The sequence below is a fragment of the Panthera leo genome, chromosome F3 (assembly GCF_018350215.1).
Source record: "Panthera leo isolate Ple1 chromosome F3, P.leo_Ple1_pat1.1, whole genome shotgun sequence".
Classification (NCBI taxonomy): Eukaryota; Metazoa; Chordata; class Mammalia; order Carnivora; family Felidae; genus Panthera; species Panthera leo.
This window is the reverse complement of record NC_056696.1, coordinates 63,068,453-63,093,194: the sequence shown is the minus strand read 5'-3', so window position 1 is coordinate 63,093,194 and position 24,742 is coordinate 63,068,453. Positions and strand designations below refer to the sequence as shown.

Below are 24,742 nucleotides of genomic sequence, written 5' to 3'. Positions count from 1 at the left end.
CCTGGGATTTGTGGAAGCGGGAGATTGCATCAGGCCAGCCAGAGCGCAGGTCACAGTGCAGCAGGTCCCAGCTTCCTGGGGGACGCCTGGGAAAGCGTACGAGGATTTGGAGATCCTGGGCGTCTTGGGACTTGGTCTTTGAATCTCGCCCCTCCCCTGAGTCCTCAGGGCCCTTGCTCCTGGTGATACAGGTGGAAGCTGAGCGTTGGAGTGCCATCTTCCTTCACTTCTTTGACTTTGTCACGTATAGATGCTCTCCCCACCCCCAATTAGGAGGCAAGGCAAGGTTGGCACTGGGACACCACCGCCTCCTACGGCAGAACCGCCTCCCGACATTTCCTATCCATCTATCTCCTTGGTCAATTTCAGCCTCTCAGCCACACTGTTGTGTACATTCAAATTCTGGGCCACTCCTGCTACCCCCAGAGCCATGTGTCTGTCCCTCCGTGCTTCTGCAAGGCTATTGATTTGCCATTTGCATGCAATTTAACTGGATTTGGGTTGGCGTGTGTTTCCGGATGCTTTTATATCTATTGATCTGATTTGATGGTACCCATCACCACAGTTTCTAGGAGTGCTCTCGGGGCGGAGGGAGCAGCATGGTGGGTTGCTGTGTTTTCTTTAAAGATGAGGCAGTCCAGGGATGTAGAGGCCCTAGAGGTAAACTGCAGAGCTCTCTCTTTCTAGAAGTCTGTGTGTGGGGACCCTTTTCCGCCCTTTCTCCTTGATTTCTAACCCCGTTCTTCAGCCTTTTCAGTTGCCTGCCTCCCGTTCTGCTGTCCCATTAATCAAAACCCGATGCCTTCTCTCTACCGTGATTGCTCGACATCTGTCCTGTGCCTTAACACACGCACATGTGCTTGCATACACACACGATTCTGTCTTACTATCGTGTTAGATACGCAGGCTGGCATTTCTCCTGGGGTTACTCAGACTCCTCTCCGTCCATAAATCATAGACAGAACACCCTCCTTAACTGAAAGTTACAACAGCTGTGGATTGGCTTGGAGCATGTGTGTAAGCATATCTGTATCTGTGAGTGAGAAACTGTGTAAGTGTGTAAGAAGGAGTGCTGGTGTGGTCAGGGGAGCCCACTGTCTGTCCCTCACATGAAATAACCTGAAGGAACAGAATGCATTGGACAGTTTCTTTGGATACATAATACATTGATTTGTTAAACAACTCCAGCTAACGTGACAAACATATTGTGTATCAGTTGCCAGTTACCTCAAAATTTAGCTCCCAGAAACAACCATAATCATTTATGACATCACATAGTTTCTGTGGGTCAAGTTTGCGGGAACAGCTTAGCTGGGGGCTCTTGTTCCAAGGCACTTCGGAGATTGCAGTCATCTGAAGACTTGATGGGACTGGAGAATCCAGTTCCAAGATGGCGCACTTGAATGGCTGGCAGATTGGAGCTGGCTGTGGCCTCACGGATCTGTCCATAGAGCTGCTCAGGTCGCTCCAGGACATGGCGGTAGGCTTTGCCCAGAGCGATTGAACAGAGAGGGGTAAAAGCTTTACTCTCTTTAAAAACCCAACTACAGAATTCATACTCTGTCATTTCTGTAACATCTTGTTCCTCAGCTCAGCCTATTCACGCTTGGAGGGAACTACACTGGGGTGTGAATACCAGGAAACGAATCATCCAGAGCCATCTCAGAGGCTGGTTACCATACACCCAAATCTCAGTGACTTCTATCACTCAGCATTTCTCACTTCTCACCGCACAGTCCTTTAGTTCCTTGTGGACCCAGACTCTCTCCATCTAGTTTATCCTCCTTGAATGGGAAAGACAGCAAGGATGTCCCATGGGCATCTTTTTTTAATAACCAGATTTGGTGGTGGTGAGCATCACTTCTATTCACGTTGTATTGGCCAGAACTCACAAGATCTCGCGAAGGGGGTTAGATGATGCCATCAAGCTGTGTGTTTTCAGCAACCGAAGGGCACGGATATGTCCGAAGCCTTTCCTTTGAATTCAGAGCTCTTCGCGGAAGACTTCCCGTGTAGTGAGGTACACCCTGTACTTTACATGTCTTATTTTTCACGTTAAGCCCTTCACTGAAGTATCATCTCCGTTTTCAGATGAAGAAATTGAGGCTCACTCCATGCCGGGCCGCCTCTGAGCTATCCCAAAGTGGAAGCCGATTGTACTAACCAGTCTGGTGATCTTTACGGTTCCAGTCTTGCGCCATGGCATCTGGAGAATGGCTCTGCTTCTCCCTTTGCAGGAGAGAAGTGGTGACTGAGGGCAGCCCCCGACTGGAGCACATTGCTCTGCGTCCTGGGAGCAGGTAGGGCTGTAGAAAGGGAGAGTCTGTGGTCCCCCCCCCCCCCGCCCCCCCCCGCCCAGAAAGGCTGGTGCTTTGGTTTGGCCCCACCCTCCCTTCTCCCTTTGATGTACCTCCTGCTCCCCATCTTAGCAGGCGGGGAGCCGGTGCCACATTTCCACTCTATGGCAATAATATCACCTTTTAAGATTTTTGCCCCGCCCCCTCCCCTCACCGTTTTTCTCAAGTAGGCTTCGTACCCAGCACAGAGCCCAACGCGGGGCTTGAAGACCCCCGAGATCGAGGCCTGAGCTGAGATCAAGAGTCGGACGCTTAACTGAGCCACCCAGGAGCCCCTGTAATAACTTCACGTCTTGGGACGCTTGGGTGGCTCAGTCGGTTAAGCGTCAGACTCTCGGTTTTGGTGCCGGATGCGGTCTCACGGTTTGTGAGTTTGAGTTCGAGGCCTGCGTCGGGCTCTGCACTGACAGTATGGAGCCTGCTAAGGATATTCTCTCTCTCTCTCTCTCTCTCTCTCTCTCTCTGCCCCTTCCCTGCTTTAAATCAATGCACCCTTCTGTTGGGTAGTGGGGTGGTGGTGGTGATGGGGCACGTGGTTTTCCTTTGGTTTGGTTTTGTAAGCGTGGGAAGAGTGGCCCAAGAGGATGAAACCGTGGTCATAGTGGGTGAGGAGTTTGCACTTCTTGGGATTTGTACAGAAATGTGTACCTTGATATTGTGGTCATTTTTTTAATAGAGTTAAAAAAAATTTTTTTTGTTTATTTTTGAGAGAGAGAGCACAAATGGGGGAGGGGCAGAGAGAGGGAGACACAGAATCTGAAGCAGGCTCCAGGCTCTGAGCCATCAGCACAGAGCCCGTTGCGGGGCTCCCACTCTTGAACCGCGAGATCATGACCTGAGCCAAAGTCGGACGCTTAACTGACTGAGCCGCCCAGGCGTCAGGAGTGTTTCACCATCTTGCTGGGCAAACCAGGATAGAGGGGGAAAGGGGACACAGTGCCTGGGGTGACCAACCGGGACAGGTTTACCCTGGAATGGGGATTTCTCTGATGTGGAATTTTCAGTGCTAAAACCCAGGACAGCTGTAGGGGCACCTGGGTGGCTCAGTCAGTTAAGCATCCAACTCCAGCTCAGGGCATGACCTCGCAGCTCGTGAGTTTGAGCCCAGTGTCGGGCTCTGTGCTGACAGCTTGGAGCCTGGAGCCTGGAGCCTGCTTTGGATTCTGTCTCCCCCTCTCTCTCTAACCCTCCCCTGCTTGCGCACACGCTCTCTCTCTCAAATATAAATATTAAAAAAAAAGTAAAAACGAGGCTATCTCTAGATAAATGGAGATGGCTGGCCTCCTGGTTGGCCTCCCCTTCCCATCCTCCGCCCTGCCCTTCATGCTCCAGGAACTTCATGGTTCATGACAGGCGAGCATCTGGTGGGAAGGCTCCTTGTGGATGAGGGTCCTCTCCCCGGTGGCTGCCTCTCCACGCATGCTGGCTTTTGGCTCCTCCCCTCCCTAAGTGTTCTCTTCTCTGAATCTCCCAGAACAACAAGGATCCGGTAGACCGCTAACAAGGACAGCCAACAGGTTTTAGTTAGCTCTGTGCTACATAACGTGGCTCTTTTCCACCTCTCCACAAAAATCTTTACTTAAAATACCCATTTCTCCTTAAAAATCTAGACACTGGCTGTGCTTTGTTGGCATCTCAGTATGGGAGGCAAAGAGTGTGATTTGAAGTTCAGCTTTCAGGCCGGGTTTGGCAGAGTCTTGTTTTCTAAAGCTTTTCTCCAGGTCCCAGAGGGACCTTTGCCTGCAGCCCCTTCTGTCCCTGTCCCGGACCACTTCCTTTTCTGTAACCTGATTCCTCTTGTATTCATTCAAGGTCCTCCAGACGATACCTTCCAAACCTAGTTCTTTGTTAGGATAGAGCTTGGTTATTCCTTATTATTTTTATAACCCACTCCCCCCCCCCCCCTTACAATCTCTTCTTCTTGCTCCCTGATCTTTGGCAGATAAAAAGTTCTCTTTAACTTTTTAATAAAGGCCTGGAGCTCTCTGATAGGCTACTGTATGCTCTTACATAGTCTCGTTTACTCCCCTTGATAAAGTCCCATTTCCCATGAAGAAGACGAGATGCAAGGAGGTTGACCAGCTGGCTCCTCTTTGCAGACCAGTTTAGCTGCGACTGGGACTGCCCAGTCTTTTGATTCAATTCTGTCATGCTCTTTTTAGAGCATTGACTTGGAGGCCGGGACACCCGGGTCGTAGTCCCATCTTGACTCTAACTGGGTGACTTAGAGCAAAGCACTTGATCGTTGGACACCTGTGTCCTGCCTTGTCGGAGTAAAACAAGAGGTGGGGGTGAAAGCCTTTGGAGGTGCCCTCCTGTGCTTATGCTTCACTTCCTTCCTTTCTTCTCCCTGGGAAACCGTCTTCACAGTCCAGGTGTTCTCCTCGTTTCTGCCTCCTCTCACTGGCTACCCTTGTGGGCTCTTCTCTTTGATTAGACTTCTTGATTATCTCTGCGGCTTACCCTCTACCATTTGGTAAGAGGAATTGTTACTGTGACTTTGGATTTCCTAGGCTTCCTGCCTCCTTTAGGTTACCTGGATGAGCGTATCTGAAAAGTCACTGCAAGAGTATTTGCTGTGCGGTGGGTGGTGGTGGTGATTAATTACTGTGCTAGGAGGACTGTTGGGCGATCACCATGGGAAGCTGGGTCATTAGATGCAGGCTAGCAGTCTGGGATTGCCTAAAGGGAGGTAAGAGAACAACATCTTAAAGATTTTGCCTCACAGGAAAAGCTGCCACGTGTTTGTTCATTTGTCTGATGGGCCAGGCTTTGTGCCAGGTGTTCAGAAACGGTGTTGATGACAACAGCGGCCCCTAGTTACTGCAGTCTAGTTAGGGAGGGCACAGTTAATCTGAAGAATCAAACAGAACTCACGACTGATGAATGAGCCAAGTACAACGGGGAGAGCTGACCTAGAGAGCTGAAAAGATGTATGAACTGAGCACTTTATGTGCGTTATCTCATTGAATCTTTTTTTTTTTTTTACATTTATTTATTTTTGAGAGACAGAGACAGCGGGAGCAGGGGAGGGGCAGAGAGAGGGGGAGACACAGAATCTGAAACAGGCTCTAGGCTCCCAGCTGTCAGCACAGAGCCCGGCACGGGGCTCCAACCCACAAACCTTGAGATCATGACCTGAGCCGAAGTCGGACCCTCAACCCGCTGAGCCCCCCAGGCGCCCCTATCTCATTGATGGCCGGTCTGTAAAGAGGGTAGACTTCGTCCTGTTTTATAGAAGAAGAAACCGCAGCTGATTTTAATCCAGATCTGACTCGAAAGTCCAGGTTCTTTCTGCTCTACCTTGCTCCCTCCCTGACCGGTCCTTGATCCCAGCCTCTGTAATTCTCTGTGCAGAGGCTCCGCTTGTCTTCGGGTGGAAAACATGGAAGCTTCCATGTCGTGATTTGAAGGGGCTGGTGAAAAGGCATCTCGGTCCCCAAATAGCCACTGTATGGTCTGATGCTCCGTGCTGGGAACTCTGGCCAGCGAATAGCTGCTGAGGATGTTGGGTTTCCGTGAGACGCTAGGAAGGCAGGCTCATTAGTCCGGCCATTGGCACCAGTGTTGTCCTACCACGGGTTGGTTTATCTAATTAGCTGGCTGTGCGCGGAGTGGGGAGAGGGACTTAGAACCCAGGACAGGGGAGTTTTGGTGGGGACAAGGGAAGGGGGCGAGGAGATCGCGGAGAGAACGGCTGCCGCCCTGGAAGGAGGGCTGGATACAGGGTACCCGGAAAGGTGAGGAAAGGGATCGAGAATGAGGAGTAAAAGGTCACTAGAGACCAGCTTTGCCTCCCTTGTTCTTCTCAATAACCGGTCTGTCTCTGCATTAGTTCTCCTTTCAGAGGTGGAGCGCACGATCCTTTTGTTTTCTCAGCTCTTGTGGGGGAAAAAGGAACCGGTATCCGTGGCCTCCGTTGCACACGGATTAGAGACCAGTGCAGCCTCGTGGCTGAGCCCAGAGCGGAGCGGCTCAGGCGTCTGCTGGAGTTCTCGAGCTTCTGCTGCTCAGGGTTCGGGTGGCGTCGGGGTGAAAGCGTAGCCTCTTGGGGCAGCTGGCTTTCCCGGCGCCTCTGGTGTCCCTCCCGTGCCCCTTCTCACTTACTTTGTTGTTCCTCGCTCTATTCTGATCTAGACTGCCCCTCCTCAGCCTAAGCCTGCCAGAGGGCACCCATGGTGGTGCTTGATGGAGCTGGTAGCACCTGAGACCCCTTATTGAGGAGGGTGGGGAGGCCTTACCCATAACTTGAACTTGAAAGAGGAGAAGAGCTCTAATGTATACAAGAGCAGGCCCATGGCTGCCGGGCGATGAGAAACATCTTGAGGACAGAGTAGAGTCTGCATCTTTTTGGTTTTTTTTTTTTTAAGCTTATTTATTTTGAGAGAGAGAGAGAGAGAGCACGCACGCACGTGAGGGGCAGAGAGAGAGGGAGAGAGAGCGAGAATCGGAAGCAGGCTCTGCACCATCAGTGCGGAGCCCGATGTGGGCTTGAACCCACAAACCATGAGACCATGACCTGAGCCGAAATCAAGAGTCAGATGCTCAACTGACTGAGCCACCCAGGCGCCGCTGGAGTCTGAGTCTTTATAGAGACCAATGTTAGCCTTCCATAAAAGGGAGAACTTTCTAGCAGCTGTCGTCTGAGGGAGTGATCTCTTCATCGGGGGTGGTATTTAAGCATAGGCTGGTTGACGATGTGGCGGGCACCTACAGAAGGGATTAAAATTCCAGGTGTATGTATGTGCGTGGGCGGTCAGGCAACATGATCTGTATTTACTGTCCCTCCCAACCCTGAAATCTACTTCCTTTCCTTAGTCTCACTGTGGCCTGACCTTTTCTTTTTTTTTCCCCTTTCACTCACGGTCTTGAACATTGAAATTTCTAAGCTGCAAAACGTAGGATACGTTATTTTATCTTTTTTCTTGGCGTGTCTTTAAGAATCTATTCCTGCCTAGAAGATGAGCACTGTTTGTGTTTTGGGATTGCCCTTGTGTGCCTGGTTCACCCAGACAGTCCCAGAAATGTCATGGTGTTTGGACTCTTTGCTTTAGAAGGTTCAGCGTGATACAGAAAGAATCTATTTTGTGAGCTTCTGTTTCATTTTATTGCATTGGAGAGTCGGAATGTGAAATGAGATTGCTCTACTCTTACAGTGTGGAAAAATGCGTATTCTTTGGGGGAGGGAAATATATCTTCTAGAACTAGCACTAAAATTCAGTACAGTTATAGCTCATATTTTTTTCCTTGGAATGCTTTATCTGGTGAATTTAAGCAGCTAGATGACAGCCAGCAGTGTGGACTCTCACGGAAGAGCGTTTGGGCAGCCAGAGTGGATGTTGAGGGTCATGGCCTTGCCTTAAAGAGAGCACTTCAGAGGCTCAGTCAGAACCCATTTTGGTTGTAATTCCACTTTCTTGTCCACAGCAAATCAAAAGAAGGACGGTTATTTTTCGTGCGTGGGTTTTTAAGATCACAGCTTTGCTGAGAAGATGCAGTGAGTTTTATGGTATGTGAATTTGAACCGTACAATTCAGTGGTTTTTAGAATAATCACCTTGTAGCGCAAATGCCACCGCTATCGAATCGCAGACCATTTGTATCCTGCCCAAAGGACCCTATCGCTCCTAATCTCCCAATTCCTGGCAACTGCTGACCTACTTCCTGTTTCTATGGATTTGCCTGTTCTGGACGCTTCCTATAAGGCGTAGTCTTTGGTGACTAGCTGCTTCCACCCGGCGTGATGCTGAAGTTCATCCGTGAGGTAGCATGTGTCCGTACTCCAGTGCTTTTTACTGCCGAATAACAATACGTTTTCTTTGCACATCCCTCCGTGGATAGACACTTGGGTCGTTTCCATTTTGGGGCTATCATGCATAATGTGGCTATGAGCGTTCATGCACAAGTATTTGTGTGGCCTTACGTCTTCATTTTTTTTTTTTTTTTTTTTTGGCGGGGGAGGGGGGTGCATACCTAGTAGTGGGATTGCTGGTTCATATGTTAACTCCGTATAACTTCTTGAGAAAGTGGTTGCACTGGTTTTTTTTTTGTTTTTTTTTTTAACAGCAATGTATAAAGATCCTAATTTTGCCATCGCCTCATCGATACTCGTTATTATCGGTCTTCCTTTAGCCATCCTAGTGGGTGTGAAGTGTATCTCATTGTAGTTTTGATCTACATTTCCCTGATGACTAATGATGAGGCATTTTTTTCATGTGGTTATTGGCCATTGATCTTTTTGGGAGAAGTGTCTGTTCATATCCTTTGCTCCTTTTTGTTTTTTAACATTCATTTAGTTTTGAGAGAGAGCGTGTGCGCTAGAGGAGCAGAGAGAGGGAGACAAAGGATCTGTAGCGGGCTCTGCGCTGTGAGCACAGAGTGCGACATGGGGCTCGAACACATGAACTGTGAGATCATGACCCGAGCCAAAATCAAGTCAGCCACTCAACCAGCTGAGCCACCCAAGCTCCCCTTCTTTGCTCATTGTTTGTGTAGATTGTTTGTCGTTTATTGTTGACTTGTAAGAGTTATATTCTGGATGAAAGTGCCTTATCAGATATGACTTATAAATATTTTTCCCATTGCATGAGTTGTCCCTCGACTTTCTTGATATCCTTTGAAGCACAAGTGTTTTATCTATCTACATACATACCTACCTATCCATCCATCAGGGTGTGAGTGGGGGAGAGGGGCAGAGGGGGAGAGAGAGAATCCCAAGTAGGCTCCACACTCAGCACAGATCCCAACGTGGGGCTTGATCCCTCAATGCTGGGATCGTGACCTGAGCCAACATCAAGAGTTGGATGCTCAACCTGCTGGGCCACCCAGGCGCCCTGAAGCGAAAATGTTGTTAATTTTGATTAAGTCCAATTTATTTTCCTCCTGTTTGTGCTTTTGTTTATCCTAAGAAACCATTGCCTGATCTAAGGTCATGAAGATTTACTATGTTCTAAGAATTTTATAGTTTTAACTCTTAGATGTATGGTACATTTTGAGTTAATTTTACATAATAATGTGTAGTAGGCGTCCCGAGTTCATTCTTTTACGTGTGGATATTTAGTTGTCCCAGCACCACTGTTGAAAAGACCACTTTTTCTCCAATGAATTGTCTTGGCATGCTTGTCAGGAATCAGTTGGCCATAAATTCAAGGATTTATTTCTGGACTCTCAATTTTACTCCATTGATTTATATGTTTAGCTTTATGCCAGTACCACACTATATTGATGACTGTAGTTATGTAGTGATTTTTGAAATTGGGAAGTCTGAGTCCTACGACCTTCTTTTCCAAGATTGTTTTGGCTATTCTGGGTCCCTTGGATTTCCACGTGAATTTTAGGATGGACTTGTCAATTTCTGCAAGAAAGACCAATGGGATTTTGTGATACTGTAATGCAATCAATATGTATTTGGTCTCTAGTTCCTGGCACAGAGTTCCTTAAAAACCCATAGAATTTCCTGAATGATAAGAGTGAGCGGAACATCTTTTGTTTTTCATAAGAAGCCTCTTTGTACCTTATCTTGAGCTGATGTTAATGAGGTGACTCTTGGTGGGTCCCTAGTAACTTCAGCATGGGGGATGGCTGTGAGAGAGACACCAACCATGTAACTGGAAGGTTGGAACTTTGAACCTTACGGGAAGGCAGAGGGACTGGAGACTGAATTCAGTCTCAGTGACCAGTGACTTATGCCTGTGTGGTGGAACCTCGATAAAAACCCTAAACGGTGGATTTGGAGAGCTTCTAAGTTGGTGAACACCTTGAGGTGTTGGGTGGCCTTCCTGGAGAGTCTCACTGGAGCTCTGTGTCCCTTCCCACATACCTGTGTACTTCTTTATCTGGCTGTTCGTTTGCATCCTTTATAATAATTTGGTCATAGTAAGTAAAATGTTTCCCTGAGTTCTGTGAGCTGATAAAGGCAAATTATGGAACCTGTGAGGGGGTCATGGGAATCCCTGAGTTATGGGTGGTTGGTCAGAAGTATGGGAGGCTCGGGATTTTTGACCAGCCTCTGAAGTTGGGGGCAGTTTTGTGGAGTTGAGCTCTTAACAGGTCGGGTATGTGCGAACTCTGGGTAGTGTGCGTCAGAATTGAATTAAATTGTAGGATACCCAGTTGGTGTTTGCAGAGAACTGGAGAATTACTTGGTGTGGAAAACCCACACGTTTGATAGTGGAAGTGCCAGTTTATAAACAGGTTATAGATTTTAATGGAGATTGCATTGAATTTGTAGATCAGTTGGGGAGCATTTCTTTTTTTCTTTCTTTTTTTTTAGTTGGGGAGCATTTCTATCTTAAGTCTTCAATCCATGAACATGAGCAGTCTTCCTGCTGATTTAGGTCTTTTTGAATTTTGCAGTATTGTTTTATAATCTTCAAGGTACATGTCTTATGCTTCTTTTGTTAAATTTATTACTAAGTATTTCTTTGGATGCTATTGTAAATGGAGTTGTTTTCCTAATTTCATTTTTAACTCATTCATTGATTTTGGTAGTGTGTGTGTATTCCTTGGGATGTTTTATATACAAGATCATGTCATCTATGAATAGAGATAGTTTGGCTGCTTCTTTTCCACCTTGGATGCCTTTTATTTTCTTGCCAAATTGCCTGGCTAGGACTTCCAGATCCGTGTTGAATAGAAGTGATGAGGGCAGACCTCCTTGACATGGTCCTGATATTAGGGGAAAAACATTCAGTCTTTCACCATTTAGTAGGATAGTAGCTGTGGGCTCATTTGTTGGTTTATCACCCTTTATTAGATGGAAGAAATTTCCTACCATTCATAGTTGGTTGAGTATTTTCATCATGAAAGGGTGTTGGATTTTATCAAATACCTCTTGTCAATTGGGTTGATCAAATGGTCTTTGATCTTTGTTTTATTAAATGGTCTATTAACTGTTCTATGTTCAACCAACCTTACATTCTTGGGATAAATCACACTTGGGCACTGTGTATAATCCATTTTATAAGTTGCTGGATTTGTATTGCTAGTTCCTTTTTGAAGATTGGGGGCAGTTATTGTTAAAGGCAGAGGCATATTTATAGCCTGTTGTTACCATCCTTGCCACTAACAGTGTAGGAAGCATTAAATTCTAAAATCAGCCTCAAGGACTCAGAAGGCATAATAGTAGTCTGGAGCCATTTCTCATTGCTTTAGAGCTTGTGCACTAAATGACGTGTATAATGTTTATATATTTTGAATCCTGAAGAAATGCACTGAGTGCTCGTTTACAGAATCTCATTTTTTAGGGCAGAGTATAATACGCTGTAGGGAGGTCCTACTCAAAACAGTCCAACGTAGAGAAGAGTTGGGTATGTTAATGGGGTACCAGCCAGTGATCTGGAAATATTACTTGGTTGTGGGGTTTCATTCGGTGATACTGATAAATGACTGGGTTAATGATCCTGCACCCCCAGCTCTTGGCGGGGAGGTGCTGTTCCTGGTCACAGCTCATTCAGTCAGGAAGGAAAAGTGGCAGGGTGTTCACCCCAACCGGCCCCCCCCCCCCCCCCCCCCCCCCCCCCCCCCCCGTGAGTCTCTGTGAGCAGTGTGATGGCCATTACTGGTGTGGGCTGGTCCTTGCTGCCCGGGCACCCTCTCTGCTCCAGGGTTCACCCCTTCCCTCCTCACTCCTGCTTGACCATTGGACTGAATTCTCCACTCCACCTTCCACTGACCCCATGGCATTTTGGATCACCTTGCTTTGTCCGTTCATTAGTCTGTGAGAATCCAAGAGGCGATTATTGTAAAGCTACAAATTCTGTATCCTCAAGGTCTTGTTGGCCCATAAAGCAGGAACATAATGATACAGGGAATATCCTCTTCATGATTATGTGGTATTTTAGAAGCTCTGGAACTTTCATCTGCATTATCTAATTTGGATTCTAGGACAACCCCGACCTTGAGGCAGTCCAGATACTAGCTGTATTACAAGGAGGAAACTGAGGCTTGGAGAGGTTAAGTACTTAGAGTTCGGCTGGTAGAGAATGTTGCTGCCCCAAGGCAAATGCCTTTGTTCTTGATGTGAAGAATTAGGGGACCCCTGGGGGGCGGGGGGGGGGGTCTTCTCTTTTTCTACAGTTCCATCCCCTAAATCTTCTGATGAATCAGCGAGTGAGCCCTTGTCCTTTTACTGCAGATCTTGGTGCCCTGCCTCTGTCGACTGGTTTGTTTTTGAGCTGACGACCATTCAGGTGCTGGTGCACAGGCCCTCTCATCCACCTCCATCCAAGGTTAATGTAGTGAAGCAGCCCTGAGTGGGGCATCGGCCCGGGTTCGCCCCCATTGCTGCTGTACCAGGCTGGCGGTGTGGGGTAGGGAAGACCCACTTTGGTTCTGATCCCGCCGCTGTGATTCGATTCTCTCTGAGCCTCCGTTTTGCCCTCTGTAAAATGAAGATTTGGATCAAATGACCTCTATGGCCACCTGACGCTCGGTCATGGCGGTCTGCCTTCCCTCTGATTTCGTGGTGTTCTTTGTCCATCTCTCCAGCGCTGGTTTACCTGGTTGATGTACGGGTGACGACTTAAGTACCGCGTAGCCTTGGTCAGTGTTTTTCTCTCTGCCTGTTTCCCCTTGTCCGCCCCCACCCAGGGGAGAAGTAACCCACTGGGCAAGTAAGCCTCCCAGATGGGCAGGGCAGAAAGTGCCTCCCTGGCCTCTCCCACACGCCTGCCTCTGTGATGCGAGCCAGAGCTCAGGCTTTCATTCGGGAACTGATAGTTGAAAGACCAGAACGTTTTTTTTTTTTTTTTTTTTTTCTGCCTTCCTGCTTTTTCTCTCCCCTTTGCTAGATCTCTCAGATCCTCCTAATAAAGAGAAATAATCAGGCCAACCCATCTGAGCTTTTGCTAATGGACTAAAAGAACCCACAGAACCCATGTTCTCCACGGGCGGGTGTGCTGGATGGTTCAGTCCTACCCTCTGTCCCTTGTAGAGAGTCGCATGGCATTAGCATAAAGACGACTCACCACAATTCTTTTGCACCCAGCCCCTTCATGTTGAGCAGGAAGGATTCTGCTGTGATCTCCGGCACATTCATCGGCCCCCGCTGAGCCCCTGATCAATAGTGACACAGTCCCATCAGATGGCCCTCAAATAGTACTTCCTTTTTTGGATGGGCTGGGAGAGAGGGGAAGAAATATAAATGCCTCTTTCCTCTTAGACTACAAATAAATGCAGCTGCATTTCAAGCATCTTGGAAGCTTTTCTGGTGGTGTGAGTGTATAGGGCGAGGAGGGGTGCGGGTAACCTGCCCTGAGCTGCTAAATGTCCATACGGGTCCTTCTAAGTCCCCCCTGCCCCCGCCCGCACACCTCGGCACCTGGAGAACACAGAGAACGCAGAACCGGCCTCAGAAAGGGGGAGTGTGCCGCCCCGAGGCCACGCTTTCCTTCCCCTCCCCCAGAGCATCTGGGGGGGGTGGGGGGAAGGTCATTGGCTGAGTGTGTGCCCTGGAATCTGGGGCCGCTGCTGCCTGCAGTTAATGCTGCTTTGTTCGATGCTAAATGAGGCGAGAACTTTCACCCAGGTCACATTCATAATCCCGCTCAGCAGGACGCTCAGCTGTGCACCAAGGGCAGTTTCTGAGGCTTGGGAGAACCTTTCCCGTTGGGAGCGGTGGCGGGAGAGTGGGCTTCTTGGCCCCATTGCTGCCATACACTGGGTCTCGGACAGGTGGCCCCCTCATTCATTCCGCAGATGCTCGGGCCTTTGTCTCCCAGGCCCTCTTCCAAGGGGTGGGGACGCGGACGCTGGGAGGGCAAGGTCCCGGGGAAGGCAGAGGGGGACCCCGTGAAGGAGGCACACCTCACACCTGCAGACCATGGGAAGTGCTGGGACGGAAACCAGAGGGTGATGGGAAAAAGGACAACGTAGGCGGGTCGTGATGGTGGTCGTGTAGGAGGCGTTGGCAGGATACCCGGCCTCTCTGTGCTGTTTGGTCACGTCCTCCTAGGACGTGACTCCTAAGGTCCCTTTTGGATTTGACACCCTCTGCCTCTACGACTCTGAGTTTTTAGAAGGTAATCGGGGCAGCATTGGTTAAGGGACTAGTTGAGATGGGCCCCCCACTGGGGATTGCTGGATTCCAGCAGGATATCGCACTGCTCGTGCGTGTGTTTGAGGAGAGGACACAGTGTGGCCAGGAGACTGGCGGGGGATACGAGAAGGGGTGGGCAGGGTGGCAGAACAGAAGCCAGGCTGGGTTTGGACCCGGAAGGAGTGAGTTCGTACAGATGCAGGCAGGGGGGTTCGGACCCGCCTTACGCGGGTCCTTTGTCCTTTTCTGGGACAGGAGGGGCTTCCTCCTGAATCCCACATGGTCTTTGCTGTGGGCTGGGGCTGTCCTAGTGGTCTTCAGAGAGAAGAGGAGCGCCGGGAAGGCAGAGTCTAGGGACCTTTACGTGGTGCCCCTTTATGGGGGCCCTTGTCCTTTTGCCCTGGGAAAACGTGGCCCTGTGGCCTTTGCCCGTGGCCTTGCCTGCACTGGTCAGTCAGTAGGGTTTTAACGGCCCTGTGACACAGCATTCTGCTATTCTCTTCTGAAGGGTGTTGAATTTTGTTCTTCATGACGGTTAACGTGGCTGGTCTTAAATCCTCAATCTGCCGCTCCTGGGGTGGGCCCCTGCCCCCTTCTCCTGGGCTCCTTGGAATCTGCTTCGCAAATGTATAGTTTGGAAGTCGTCTACGGGCCTGGGTGGGGTTGACACGATTTGGGAGCCCCCTCTACGACCCCCCTCTGCTGGGGGTTTCTGCCCCCCACCGTCCGGTTCCTCAGGCTATTGCAGCTCTGGTGTCCGGACCCCCCAGGCTGTCTGACTGGGTCTCTGGGCCTGACCTCCGGCTCCCTGGCCCCGTGTTTGCACTTTGTACCACTGGGTGGGAGACAGCACAAACCAAGCGTCACTGAGGGCAGTGGCCTTCTTTCAGGGACGATTCCCTGCTAAGCCCTGCCTGTTCTTGTCCAGTGCCTTCAAAGTTATTTTTATTATTTCAGCCAACAGACTCGATGTTTTAGGGTGACAAAAATTGGGTGGCAAGGACAGAATTGCCACATACCCCTACTGTTCCCCACCCCCCACCCCCGGCCGTCCCCATATGCACATAGCTTCCCCTGTTAGCACCTTGCATCGGGTGGTGCGTTTGTTATGACTGAGTCAATATTGATTCGTTATTATTAACTAATGTCCCGGTTTATATTACGGTTCACTCTTTGTACATTCTCTGCAAAGTTGTTTTTTTTAAATAATCTTTTCCAGACTTCCTATTTATTGCTTGTTGGAGGCCTAGTCCGGTGATATAGTTCCTCCAACATTATCAGAAGCAGAATCATCTGATACATTTTATTTTTATAAATATTTTTGACTCCTATATCTATCTATCTATCTATCTATCTATCTATCTATCTATCTATCTATCTATCTTTCTGTCTTTCTCCTTTTTTTTTTTTGGGTTGGGGGGGGGTTGGTCTCTGGAAACAGTTGACGGAAACCTTGTAAATAAAGGGAGTTCCTGAGGAACGTGATGGCAGAAAGTCTAGCAAGTTCCATGGGTGACTGTTAAGTCTTGCTGCCTTTTAGCCTTGTGATTCATGCACATCACCGGGAGACATGGCTACGGTGCAGTTTATCAGTGTCTCCAGGAGTTCATCTCTGGGAAGCGGAAGCAAGAAAATGAAAGTAATTTCATGAGGTATTAATCTAGCACGACGCTGAGGTTGTCCAGAAGCTTCAAAAGAAAAAAATACCTGAAGTCCGTCTGATTAACCTCATTTGCAGCTAACTCCTCCTTATCTGGAAGATGAGGCCGCAGATAAATTGGACACAGGTCATTTGTATCTTGAGTACCACTGCAATTTGAATCTTCCTTCTAGTTTTTTTTTCTTGTGCTAATGAAAAAGCAGTAGGCCTGGGTATTTTAAAACGCCGTTATTCTCCCCTTAAGCTCTGTGGTAGGTGTTCTTCTGAATAGGAGCCCTAGGAGATGCCTCACCGCAGGGATTTCTGGAAGGCGGGCAGAAGTCCAGCAGAATGCCAGGTGACTAAACATCCACCAATGCAAAGGTGGGATGTACTTCATCTTCCTTTTTTTTTTAAACTTTTCTATTTGGCATCTGTTTTTTTTTTTTAAAGATTTATTTATTTATTTTGAGGGAAGGGGGAGTGGGGGAGGAGCAGAGGGAAAGGGAGAGAGAGAATCCCAAGCAGGCTCCACGCTGTCAGTGCAGAGCCTGACGCGGGGCTTGAACCCACAAACCGCAAGATCGTGACCTGAGCAGAGATCAAGAGTCGGATGCTTAGCCGGCTGAGCCCCCCCCCGGGCACCCCACGTACTTCATCTCTTGGCAAGCCAGGAATTGCATGTGCTACTCTGAGAGCATCTGGCTTAGGTCCAGTTCAGGTACCCGCACAAAATAGGTAACTCGATAGAATCACCACAGGGACCGTCCAGGGTGGGATGGCTGATGCCTGTGATGTCGGAACACGGGTCAGGATCCAGGGCTCAGGCCTCTCCCGTCCCTCCTCAGTGTGGTGATTGTCCGTGGGGAGTGCACGGGGCGGGTGCGAATATGCTCATTCTTGGAGGGTTCCAGCCAGGTAGGCTCGGTTAACCCGTGAGGGGGGCGTCCCTTATGGAGCCGCGTGTCGATGTTCTGCAAGAGAACTGGGGGGGGGGGGGGGGATCGCGGGAGTGTTCCGGAGGGGGCCGCCTTCCCTGGTGGTCAGCAGAGGGAAGTAGAGGTGAGCAGAGGTCTGCAGGGCCCGTGGATGTTGGAGGGCTGGAGAGGGAGGGTAGATCGGTGCCCAGGGAAGGCCCACGTGTAGAAGCTCTTGGGTGTAGGATGTGTTGTGGGCCTTTCCCAAGGACGGAGAGGCCTGTGGTGTGAGAGTGAGCTGTGCCGTGCGGGCCCATGGGCAGTGTAAGCCCCACCGAGGGCCCTGACGGTCACCTTCAGCGTTGGCGGCGCACCCGAGGGTCTTGAGGGAGGAATACGGTCTAGTTTGCATCTGAGAGTGAGCACTGTGATGGCCTTGTGGGGAGTGGTTTGGAGGGGCCCTGGGGACAGCGGAGAAACCCGTGAGGAGACATTGGGTAGATGGAGGGAAGGGTTTTGGGGGATGAGGTGGTGAGTGTGGGAGGGGAGGGACCCGGCAGGTCCTGGTCGGCCGTGCCGACTGGCTGTGGTGGCCAAGGGAGAAGCTCGTTCGGGGGTGACTCCCAGATCTCAGGCTTGAACGACTGGTAGACGTTCTGGAGGCTGTTCGTCAAGATGAAGAAGCCGAGGTGAGCATGGCGTTTGGGGCACGGCGTTTGGGGCACGTTTCCCTTCTGGAAACGAGCCTGTGGCACCCAGACTCCTGCAGGAGAGGCAGATAAAGGGGATGCCCTTTCTGACCGAGAGCCCGTCACTGTGCGTCAGCCTTTGACTGAAGGCAGGGAATAGACTTCTGCCTGATCCCTGCAGGAGGTGACGGAAGCGAGGATCTTCAAAGGTTGTTAGCTCAGCAGGTGCATGAGGTTCAGGCCTGGGAGCCGACTTCCCGAAGGTGAGTGGGAAGCCTCTCTTCCGTTTACACGGATATGCGGGCCACCTTGACCGCAGTTGAGCGCAAGTTGAGCGGATGTAAGGACCCGCCTCCAGCGGGGGGGGGGGGGGGGGAGGGACTGGTCTCAGACCGTGTCTTACACTTTCTCCATCTCAAGATACTCAGATGGACTGAAGTTCGTTGGGGAGGGGGTGATGCTCGTGCCTGAGACGGGTTGTTGCGAGGCCAGCCTGGGACATCGTATTCGCTTGGCCGTCGGGTTTTGCCCCGAGGAATGGGCTTTCTGACCTGACCGCTCTCCGGCTTCCTTGGCGTCACGGTTCCGCTTTTTGCCTCACGTTCTTGGTGTGAATATCTAGGTGTTGCCTAGATGTGGACTTGAACCGTACCTCGCGTGACCTTTTCATCTCTTTGACCCTAAGGGACATCTGTCGTGGGGAATTTGACCCTGAGCTACACCTCTCGTAGGTTCCCTCCTCCGGACAGATTGTCAGGAGGGCGGATTTGTGACTTCGTGGGACCGGGAAGGAAGGCAGACCAGTGAGTGCGTGCGTGGTGTGAATTGAGTGTCGGAGGCTAGTATGTGCGATGACCACGTGGGTGTGAGCATGCGTGCCCCGTACGTGTGTGAAGGTGTGTGGTGTGTGCACGGCTGGTGGCTGATGGAGCGAAGGAGGCAAGGGGGGACCGGTCCCCTCTGGGCATTCGTGTTCACGCACAGGTGTGGATCTCCTGGCGTGGCAGGGATCAGCGTGGGAAGACGGGCCGGGTCCCCGGGCTCACCTGTAACGAGCGGCCTTGCTTGGTCTCGAGGTCCTGGCTCTCACGTGACGGCTGAGGGAACACGAGTCCCTGGAGGTCTGACTGCTCGGAGTTCAGGGAAGGAACCCTCGGGCCCGCAGGGTCTGGGACAGGGAGGGGGAAACTGCCCCTGCCTGGGGGCTCTGCGAAGATGGGTGGTCACAAGCCCGGGCTGCCGCTCTGGGCCGTGGAGGTCACGGACACGTTGCCTGATGCTGTGGGGTCCCAGCAGCGCTCGGAGCGGGGAGAAGCGCCATCCATATTTAAATCTGACCACACTCTTAGATCTAGGGGGTTTCATTCACCTAAGTGGGTTGCCAGACGCTTTATCAACAGGTACATGGCTTCCCGCCTGCCGTCGTGGGGCTGTCCGCCTTGGGCCCACAATGTAATGGGCTCACAACTCACCACTGGGTGCTGGGACTGTGCTCCTCAGGGGATTAGCACAAACTGGATCAATCCTAGGGGAAACCTTTGGCAGTTTTAAGCTCTTGGAACCTTGCTTCCGGGGGCTAGCCTTCACTCTAAATTTCAGAAAGAACCTTCTATTCCTCTATAACCACAGGAAACGCATTTCTTACAGGGATGACTACCCTCTTCTTTTAATGCCATTTTTGCCCAGGCAGACTCTTAAGTTATTTAGAAGCTGTTGATTTCTAGGATATCCCCCAGGCTATTTTATATAACTTGAATGGAAAAAGGAAAGGTGTACCCCAATATCAGTATGGAATGGGATGGTGTATGTGAAGGAACCAATACATGTGTTTAAAAACGTCCCCCCACTTTTCTTGTTTCATCCTACTTAGGAATGATCTCAAGATCTTTCTGTACTTTTGGTCCAGCAGTCCTGCTTGTAGAAGCCCCGCCTACAGAGCTCTGGATGAGCTCGGAGGTATATAGATGAGGACGTAATGGAAGCAGGGTTGTTAATAGTGACATATGTAGGGTTGGTGGCCACCACACGTAACGTGACTGACTTGTACGCATTGGCAGAGAAAAACGTCCAAGTTGTGTCTAATGTTAAAAAGTAGGGGCGCCTGGGTGGCTCGGTTGGTTAAGTGTCCGACTCTTGACTTTGGCTCAGGTCACGATCTTACGGTTTGTGAGTTCGAGCCCCGCGTCAGGCTCTGTGCCGATAGCGCGGAGCCTGCTTGGGATCATCTTCCTCTCTCTCTGCCCCTCTTCTGCTTGCCCCCCCCCCAAAATAAATAAAAATAAAGTTAAAAAAAAGTTAAAAAGAAATCACGTTGTAGGACAGTGCGAAGAGCGAACCTTTTTACGTAAAATAAATTCCTTTGTGTCTACGAATACATGTGCCCATCAGCATACAAAAAGAGTATGTCAGACTATCAACGGGCTGGGGGAGGTTATTTTGCTCAGCATATTTCTACATTATTAGAATAGTATACCGTGAGGAAGTATCCATGTATTAAACATTAACCTGGATGTCATTTTGTGTTTTGAAACGTTTCAGAAGATTAAGTTTTCTTTTTTCTTTTTTAGAAGATTCAAATTTTAAATAAAACATAATTAGCGTGTTCCTGTCCTCCAGTTAGGAACTTAATCAAGTGTGTGAGGTCCCTATAACATGGAGAGCTAACTCAATGAAGTGCCATTAATTGAAAAAAGCACGTATTCCTTTTTTTTTTTTTTTTTGAAGGGGGGGGTCTGCTTTAATGTAAGCAAAGCATATCTGTGTAAGACATTTTATACCTCCTTGCATTTGATCTTTACTGGAATCCCATTTTACAGGTGAGGAAATTGAGACAAAGGCCAAGCGCCTCCCCCCAAAGATAGCGGTGGGAGATTCATCCCACCCAAGTCTTTCTGATTCAGGAACCTGCTTGAACACCATGCTCGGCCTCATTTCTGATGAGGAGCAGGATGAAAAAGGAAGCAGTGGTTTCTTGCGTTGATTTTTATAAAGTTAGAAGTAGGCCCCGAACGAGACACCCCTTTGGCTCTCGGTTTCCTCCTCCACAAAATAGGGAGCTTAACTGGATCTCCTTCCCTCCGCTAACATTCTGTGACCAGGGTCCCTTGCCGTCCCTCTTCTCAATGAGTGCTTGCTTCCTCCCCGCAGTACGTCGGAAGCCTGGATGTGCCGAGGCCCAATAGCAGAGTGGAGATCGTGGCGGCCATGCGCCGGATACGGGTGAGTGGCCGGAGGTGGGGCTGGGTGGGGTCAACTCGAGCATCTTAGCTGGTGCCCTTTTAGATGTGCTGGGGGTACCAAGGTGGGAGGCTGCGCCCACCGCAAACCGCAGACCCCTCTCCCTCCACTCTCCAGGGAAGCTGTTCTGAGTCGGGTGGTTCATCTGGATTAAAGGCCAAGGATTAAATTGATGTGGTGGCTGGAGGGACACTATCCCCCCCACTCTTCCGCTGCCCCGCTGCTCCTGAAACGGAGATGCAGGTGCCCTTGAGGGTGTGTGGGGTCCGCTGGGGAGTGAGAGAGAATGCTGACGTATCTTTTTAATTCGGATTTTAGGGGAAATGTCTGATAATTAGCTGTTAATTGACTCAAAAACACTAAAAAAGTAAAGCAATTTATTGTGGTATGTAAGAAGGTTGACTTGAATTTTTAAGAACAAACGTGGGATTTGAGCATAATTTCCTTGATCAGTTGCTTTGGGCCCCGAAAGGGTGTGTGTGCGTTCTCTTGTGGCATTTCGGGCACCTTCTAGCAGCGTCTGGAAAACATTCCAGCCCGTTGCTTTCCGACTCGGGTACACAGAGCAGAGACTGAACAAAAACGAAGCTGCCTTCTGATCACCGTGAAGGAATTTGTCTGTGTGCTCTTCATTGACATAGGAGCTACTTGAAATTTTGTACATTTCGAAGGTAGGTTAGCGATTGGTCAAATGGCATTGCATAACTTTTTGGAGAGAATGGGTGTCGGAGGTGGCTGGATTGGTCATCCAGGATGCAGCCTGTTTTGGGCTGTTTGTTTGCAGAAGAATCTACCACCTAAATGGAAAACATGTAGCAGATGTTGGGAGCTCCAGTTGGCTGTTCACCAATTTTACTTCCAGCCAATTCCTCTCCCCTGCAGAAACCTCAGGTCGGGGACAGCAGATTTGGGAAGAAAATTAGCATGTTTGTCCCTGTTTATCTGAGCAGTTCGTTAGCCTATTAAAATAACTTTTTCAGGGCGCCTGGGTGGCTCAGTCGGTTAAGCGTCTGGCTCTTGATTTCGGCTCAGGTCATGATCTCACGGTTCGTGAGTTTGAGCCCCGCATTGAGCTTCCAGAACAGAACCTGCTTGCGATTCTTTCTCTCTCTCTGCCCCTCCCCTGCTGGTGCATGCTCTCTCTCAAATAAAACGTTAAAAAAAACAACAACAAACCACTTTTTCACTGCCTTGATCTTCCCAATTCTTCAGCATTTTTTATTAAGTTGTATTTGTTGAAACTATCAAAAAAACAATGCTGTTTTTCATGGTTGTGAGAATGAGTTGCTTCAAAGCACCTTCATGTGGGTTCATTTGATGTCCACAGCAAGCTGTGGAGGGGGGGTCCTGTAACCCTCATTTTTTTTTAGATTAAAGCTCAGAGAGAGAGGGGTCCTGAGGAATCCTGGGGTCTAGGAGATGGTGGGCATGTGACCTGTGTGTAGTTCTCCCCTCGCTCTCGAGAGACCGTGAGATTCTTCATCCCTGTGGCTTCAGGCTTGGCATTAAGTATATTTCCAGGTCTTACCTCTACTTTCTTCATCTTCCCGTTCAGATAGAAAGCCCAGCAGCCTTGGTTGGGGGGCGTCTGGGGGAGGCGTTCCCTGTGCTGGGATGGCCTGTGCTCTCACTATGGTTGGCGTTATTGCAGCCTGGGGCTGTCCTGTCCTTGGGGTTTCACCGAAAATGCCTCTTTTCTTCATGTCGGACTAAGACATGGGGGACTATGTTGTCGTTAATACCTTTATCATAGTCAGAGTCCTGTCTCTGTTAATATTAGCCGTCAATGGAAATAGTTACCGCTCAGCACAAAGTATGCGTGAGGTGCTTCATTAGGCCTTTTAGTCTAGAAATAATGATTCGCGACTACTCTAGGTGAGGCGAGGATACGATCGCATTTTGTAGGTGAGGAAACAGAGTTTGGGGGAGGTAGTTCTAGGTCAAGCTGCTGTCAGTAGGTGGAGCTGGGGCTCACGCCCAGGACGGTGCTGCCGCCTCTGTGACCCTGCTCTTGAATGTTCTTTTGGGTGATCGGCCCAGTTGGCGAACCAAGGCTTAGGACGTGGAACTTCCTGCTGCCGCCTCTGTGACCCTGCTCTTGAATGTTCTTTTGGGTGATCGGCCCAGTTGGCGAACCAAGGCTTAGGATGTGGAACTTCCCTAGTGAGGGAGCCCATGGCAGAGACACCACTTTGTGGAAGGAACAGAGCGTACCTCTGCAGAAGGCATCACCCCAAAGCTATGGAGGCCCCGGGGCATCCGGCAGGACTGGCCCTGTGTTGGGGGCTGGAGTGGCCCGTCTCCTCTGCCCTTGTCACTTGTCAGCCCGTGTGGCCTTGTGCCAGCAAGTCCCTTCCCTGTGACCTGCTTCTAGCGCTTAATGAGCAAGCAGCTCATTAAATCAGAAGGAGAAACACACTGGCCAGAAAGCGGCTTGGTCTGGCTGGCCAGTCGCTTGTTTAGACTGGCCGCCATGACAGCAAGCGCTCTGGGTGTGTGTTTTACCCCGAAACCTCCAATTCACGGCTAGGTCCGGGCTGCTATTTTCTGCTCTCCCTTTCACAAGCTGTTTGGTTGTAATTACAGTTGTCAAGGACTGAGGCATGGGGTTTCTGTGTAAATGACCGTTCCTGACTTTGTTTCTCTGTGGAACGGTGCCAGGCCAGCGCTGGGCAGCAGACTCTGGGGTTTGGGTTGCTGGCTGCTCTGGCAGATCCAGAGACACAGGCCTCCCAGCTTGGCCGGTGCAGAGTGCTGGTCCTCAGGTTATAGAAGGATGACTGGGTCTTACACCTGGGTGTCTTGCCAAGCCCTTGACCTGCCAGTCTCCCTGATCTCTCCGGAGCTCTGCACGGGACAGGGGATAGGGCATCAGAGAGAAGCGACCGGCCTGAGGGGGGCCAGATGCACCTTCAGAGCTGAGGCCGCAGCAGGTGTATGGACCCCGTCCCTTCCTCAGTCCCACACTGGAGTGTCGGCTCCCCACTGAGTGTTTGGACTTTGTTGATGTGACCTGTGTTTTGTTCTTCCCTCTGTCTGCTGCTTCTTTGTCTTGCCATACAGCTTTTCTCTCAAAATTTATGTCATGTGTTTTTGGCATCTTTTTTCTTTTGTATTGTGCTTTTGAGATTTTTTAAAACAATGGTTAAAAAACATTAAATGTGACTATTAAAAAAATTGTTTTTAATGTTTATTTTTGGGAGAGAGACAGAGTGGGGGGGGGGGAGGGGCAGAGAGAGAGGGAGACGCAGAATCCGAAGCAGGTTCCAGGCTCCGAGCTGTCAGCACAGAGCCCGATGCGGGGCTTGAACCCGTGAACCATGAGATCGTGAGTTGAGCTGAAGTCGGACGCTTAACCAATGGAGCCACCCAGGCGCCCTGGCAACCACCTGTATACTCTGTTTCTATGATTTCGGCTGCTTGGATACCTCATCAGTGGAGTCCTGTTGTATTTGTCATTTCATGACTGGCTTAGTTCCTGTAGCATAACGTCCCTGAGGTTCCTGTATGCTGTGGCACGTGACGGGATTTCTCTCCTTTGTAAGGCTGCGTAGTATTCAATTGTATGTGTGTAATGAACACATTTTCTTTATCCAGTCATCTGTTGACGGACGCTTGGGTTTCTCCCCCCTCTTGGCTCTCGTGAATAGTGCTGCCGTGACCATGGATGTGCAGATATGTCTGAGATCCTGCTTTGAATAATTTTGGGTCTCTACCCAGATGGGCGATTGTTAAATTATATGGCGGTTCTATTTTTAATGTTTTGTATTGTCTTCCATAATGGTTGTACCGTTTAAAACTCTCACCAGTGGTACGCGAGGGTTTCAAGATTTTTTTTTTTTTTTCTCCTTAGTAACACACGTAACT

At 49.7% G+C, this 24,742-nt stretch overlaps 1 protein-coding gene across 3 annotated transcripts in view; it reads left to right on the top strand.

Moving 5' to 3' along the window:
• The window catches only part of LOC122212473 (carboxyl-terminal PDZ ligand of neuronal nitric oxide synthase protein), a 284,789-nt gene that overhangs the window by 55,709 nt on the left and 204,338 nt on the right, over positions 1–24,742 (top strand). For all 3 annotated transcript variants that reach the window (XM_042926470.1, XM_042926469.1, XM_042926471.1), the window contains exon 2: positions 20,786–20,857. In XM_042926470.1, coding sequence (XP_042782404.1) covers positions 20,786–20,857 — 72 coding nt within the window. The remainder of the gene's footprint in view (positions 1–20,785; positions 20,858–24,742) is intronic.